The sequence below is a fragment of the Chenopodium quinoa genome, unplaced genomic scaffold (assembly GCF_001683475.1).
Source record: "Chenopodium quinoa cultivar QQ74 unplaced genomic scaffold, ASM168347v1, whole genome shotgun sequence".
NCBI lineage: Eukaryota > Viridiplantae > Streptophyta > Magnoliopsida > Caryophyllales > Amaranthaceae > Chenopodium > Chenopodium quinoa.
In genome coordinates, this window is record NW_018744718.1 from 1798049 (window position 1) to 1803536 (window position 5488).

The 5488-nt window shown below is 36.5% G+C and overlaps 1 protein-coding gene across 1 annotated transcript; it reads left to right on the forward strand.

Moving 5' to 3' along the window:
• The first annotated feature begins 4630 nt into the window (after nt 1-4630).
• LOC110703102 (uncharacterized mitochondrial protein AtMg00810-like) lies at nt 4631-5065 on the forward strand. Its single transcript, XM_021880857.1, has one exon. It carries the CDS (start codon nt 4631-4633, stop codon nt 5063-5065), a length of 435 nt encoding a protein of 144 aa, XP_021736549.1.
• Nucleotides 5066-5488: the final 423 nt, after the last annotated feature.

The following is a 5488-nucleotide window of genomic DNA, read 5'->3' on the forward strand; positions in this document are numbered from 1 at the left end:
ATTTTTATCTTTTTTTTTTCCGGTTTTCTTTCAACATAAAAAAAAAATGATTGATAGTAGGGTAAAGACTATTGTAATCAAAATTTATAGAGAAGGTATTGTGTCAGTCTTGGCTATATATGATATTATGTCTGGATGATATCCTCTATTGGCTATATGATATCATCTAGCGGATTTTTGATATCCTCTATTGATTGGATGATATCTTCTACTGGCTGGATGATATCCTTTATTGGCTAGATTGGTAGAGGATATCATCTAGCCATAATATCATATAGCCAATAGAGGATATCATTCACCCAACAAAGGATATCATAGACACAATCGTAAATGTTATCATATAGCCAATAGAGGATACCATCCCGTCATGATATCATATATCCAATAGAGGATATCATCCACCCATGATATCATATAGCCAACAGAGGATATTATCTAACCAATAGAGCATATCATCCAGCCAATAAAAGGATATCATAGGCACAATCATATATGATATCACGTAGCCAATAAAGGATATCATCAGTCATAATATCATATAGCCAATAGAGGATACCATCCAGCTAGTAGATGATATGTATAAACGGTATGATTGGAGGATATAAATTATTTGATGGAGGAAATGTATAACTTGTTTGAGGATATGTATAAATGTATAATTATTTGATGAAATGAATAACAATGGTGGAACCTCCATTGAAAAGCTCGTGCTAAAGGTCATGGGTATAACATAACTTGCTCATTTCTCAACCAAAATACATACATTTGTCATCAAAATGCTCACAATTCAACATACAATTATATGGTATTGAAGATGAGGAATATGACCAGCTATTTCCTCCCTGAGCAGTATCTCTGATTGCCAAATCATCAAGTTGGTTTACAACTAACTTGCTTCTGGAAACTTCCTGCTATAACAAACCTAGACACGAGTTTGTTATGAGTGCTGACATCATTACCCTTGTAATAGCTTAGTACTATATATTTCTGTAATTCTGAGCTCATGCTTTTGTAATGCTCACAATATACTTCTCTCTATTTTTCTCCTTAATACATTCTCTATCTTTTCTCTCTCTAAAACTTCATCTTGCTGAACAAGTTTTCTGCATATTATCTCATATTTCTTCATGGTATCAGAGCAGGCGATCGTTTTACGCTGCAATTTCGGTTTGATTTCTCTATTTTCAACACTATTTTGAATCTGTTTTGCTGAGTTGATTCTCGATTACTGTATTTTGCGTTTGAATTTGTTCGATTATGGCTGAAAATTCTGGAAATACTCTGTCTCTTAACTCAAATCCTGCTAGTGTGTACTTCTTGCATCCTTCTGAAAATCCTGATAATCCTCTTGTTTCTGTTAAATTCAATGGTGATTGCTATAATGAGTGGCAACGTAGTATGATAATTGCTTTTGCTGCTAAAAATAAGCTCGGATTTATAGATGGAACCTTATCTAGACCTTTTGATTTGCTTGAATCTCAAGCTTGGGATAGATGTAATGCGATGATAATTGCTTATATTTTGAATTCTTTGGATCCTGGAATTGCTAGAAGCGTTCTCTATTTCAGTACTGCTAGAGAGATCTGGAAAGATCTTGAGGATCGTTATTCTCAGAGCTCAGGTGCCCAGTTATATTCATACAGCAAACTCTACATGATATGAGTCAAGGTTCTAGTATGATTGCAGAATTCTTTGCTGGAACCAAAGCAGTTTGGGATCAAATTTCTGGAATCAATCTTGTCCCATCTTGTAGTTGTGGAAACTGTACTTGTAATTTGACTCAGCAATTTCTTAACCAACAGCAGGAAGAGAGGTTGATACAATTGTTGATGAAGCTGGATGGTAAATATAGCAATGTCAGGACTAATGTCTTGATGATGCAACCTCTTCCTAATGTTTCCTTGGCTTATAGGCTTCTAATTCAGGAAGAGAAACAAAGGAATGTCAGTTCACTTGCTGATTCTCAGTATCAAGCTAATACTATGGCCTTTGCAGCTGATACAAGGCGTTTTGATTCATCTTCAGGTCCTAGACCTGGTGTTAAGTATCATCCACCTAACACCTGGAACAGGAATACATCTGCTCCAGTTCAACAAGGTTATAATCATAACCTTGGGAGGGGTACATCTGGTCAGAGAAGATTTTCTTCTCTCTTCTGTGACTTCTGCAAGATGACTGGACATACAGTTGATAGATGCTTCAAAATCATTGCCTATCCTAATTCTAATTCTGCTGTTAAGAACAAAGGCAAGAGAATTGCAGCAATTGTCTATAGTGATGATGTTGATGATAATTCTTATCAGGCAGTTGAAACTGCTCATATCTAATCTGAACAATACAGTAAGATGATGGAGGTGATGAATGCTTCACAGTTGAGTCAACACACATCCAATCCTGCATCAGAGAACACACAGAATCTTGTGTACTCAAATCACAGTTCAGCTCACATGGCAGGTACTTGTTTACTTTCATGTTCAAATTCTAAATGGATCATTGATTATGGTGCAACTGATCATATTTGCTGCAATATTGATCTATTTCATTCTTATGAAAAATTTAATAAATCACCTAACACAATTACTGTTGCTAATGGAAAGCATGTGAAAGTTGAAAATATTGGAAATATCAGATTTCAGAATGGCTTAGAGTTGAAGAATGTTCTTCATGTTCCATATTTCACTTTAAATTTGATCAGTACACATAAATTATGTAAAGATCTTGACTGTGAAATAAAATTCACTCATGATACTTGTCTCATTCAGGATCATTCCCAGAATATTACACTTGTTCTTGGTAAATTGGAGTCTGGTTTATATGCTGTGAATGGAGAATATACTGCCAGTACGAAGCATTGTGATAATCTTGTTGCTGATGCTGTACAGTTGAGTAATTCTGAGGAAGCTAAGCTATGGCATCTCAGATTGGGGCATTTACCTTTTAATAAAATTCATCATGCTCTTAGTCATGTGTCACATTATTCTGGTCAGGATACTATATGTCAAGTTTGTCCTAAGGCCAAACAAACTAGAATTCCTTTTCCAGTCAGTAGTATCAAGTCATCTCATTGCTTTGAGTTACTTCACATAGATACTTGGGGTCCTTATAAAATACCCACTCATGATGGTTGTTCTTATTTTCTGACTGTAGTAGATGATTTTTCTAGACATACTTGGACTTTTCTTATGAAAGCCAAGTCAGTTGCTGTTCCTGTAATAGAATTTTTTTTTGCAATGGTAAATAATCAGTTTAACACTTCTATTAAGTGTATTAGATCTGATAATTCCAAGGAACTTTGTGAAGGTCCAATTTTACAATTTTATAATAAACATGGCATTGTTCATCAAACCAGTTGTACTGGTACACCACAGCAGAATGGTGTGGTTGAGAGAAAGCACGGGCATTTGCTTGAGACTGTCAGGGCCTTGTTTTTCCAGTCTAATGTTCCTATTTATCTTTGGGGAGAATTCTTACTGTGTGCCACTCACTTGATTAACAGGATGCCACTCAGTTCTATTGGTTTTTGTTCACCATATGAAAAATTGTTTGGAGTTAAACCTCATTTAGATCATTTAAGGGTATTTGGGTGCCTATGTTATGTTTCAACCATCAAGTCTCAGAGAAGCAAATTAGACACTAGAGTTGTACCTTGTGTCTTTAATTTCTTGGTTATCCCCCAAACCAAAAAGCTTATAAAGTCATGAACCTTGAAACAAAACAGTTTGTCATTTATAGGGATGTGTATTTTCATGAAAAACATTTACCATACCATTTTCCTGGCCATAATAAACCTCAACCTATTTTCTTACCCATATCTACACCAAACACATCTGTTTCCCCAACACTTATTCCTGAACCTTTTCTTTTTACCACAGATACAACACATTTTACTAACATTCATACACCTCCTTCTCCACCTGAACCTCTATCACCTTCTCTTGCTTCTACTCCTCCACCTGTAAGACAGTCTCAAAGACCTCATAAGACTCATGTGTGGTACAAAGACTATGTTACTGCAACTGCTCATTGGTGTAATGTTGTGCAGTATACAAATATTTCTTCTGTATTTCAGGTTCATATAGCTCAATCTGCAAATATTTCTGAACCTTCTAGATATTTTGAAGCATCTCAAGATCAAGGGTGGATAGATGCTATGCAGAGGGAGATAGAAGCCCTGGAAAGAAATGGAACATGGGAACTTTGTTCTCTTCCAAAAGGGAAGAAAGCCATAGGGTGTAAGTGGGTATTTAAGGTGAAGCTTAAATCAGATAGGACCATATAAAGATTGAAAGCAAGACTGGTGGCCAAGGGTTACACTCAAGTATTTGGCATTGATTTTGATGAGACCTTCTCACCAGTGGTAAAGATGGCCAATGTAAGATGTCTTTTGGGATTGGCTGCACATGAAGGCTGGAATATGTATCAATTGGACATCAACAATGCATTTTTTCATGGGAATTTGCATGAAGAAATTTATATGAAAATGCCAGAGGGGATGCCTAACCCTGATAATCTTGTCTATAAACTGAAGAAATATCTCTATGGCCTTAAACAAGCTTCAAGGCAGTGGTATGCAAGGCTCACAGTTGAGTTATAGGCCAAAGGATTCAAGCAGTCCTTGAATGATTGCTCTATGTTTTTGAAACATACTGAAAATGATCTCATCATCATTGTTGTGTATGTTGATGACATTATTATTACTGGTACTAATGATGCTGAAATTTTGGAGTTGAAACAACACCTCAATTCTATTTTCAGTATCAAAGATTTGGGGAAACTACATTATTTCTTGGGCATTGAAGTGCTACATCTGGCCCATGGGATTGTTCTCACTCAGAGAAAATTTTCTAAGGAATTATTGCTTCAGTCTGGTCTTGATGTTTCTAAGGTTGCTAAAACTCCTTTGCCTCAGAAACTCAGTCTGACAGCAGATACATGGGATTTTTGTTCTGATCCTTTTCTCTATAGGCAACTTGTGGGGAAGCTCAACTTTCTGACTCATACAAGGCCTGATCTGGCTTTTGCTGTGCAAACTCTCAGTCAATTTATGCAACAGCCTCGAGTTTAGCATATGGAAGCACTGCATCATGTTCTTAGATATGTTGCTTTTACTTTGGGGCAGGGTATTTTACTCAGGGCTATTGATCAGCTCACATTGCAAGCATATTCAGACTCTGATTGGGCTTCTTGTCCTGATACTAGAAGGTCTGTCACAGGATACATCATGATGCTGGGAAATTCTCCAATTTCATGGAAGTCTAAGAAGCAGGGGACTGTTTCCAAATCTAGCTCTGAGGCAGAATACAGAGCTATGGCTGCAGCTTCTGGAGAAGTTGCTTGGTTGGTCAGATTGCTCACTGAGTTGGGTTTTCTTGATTTGCAGCCTGACAAACTCTCTTGTGATAATTAATCGACTATTCATATTGGCAGAAATCCTGTGATGCATGAACGCACTAAACACATCGAAATTGATTGCCATTTTACTAGAGAA

Coding starts and splice junctions, on each gene's coding strand:
- LOC110703102 (XM_021880857.1), top strand. CDS start 4,631: ATGTTTTTGAAACATACTGAAAATGATCTCATCATCATTGTTGTGTAT.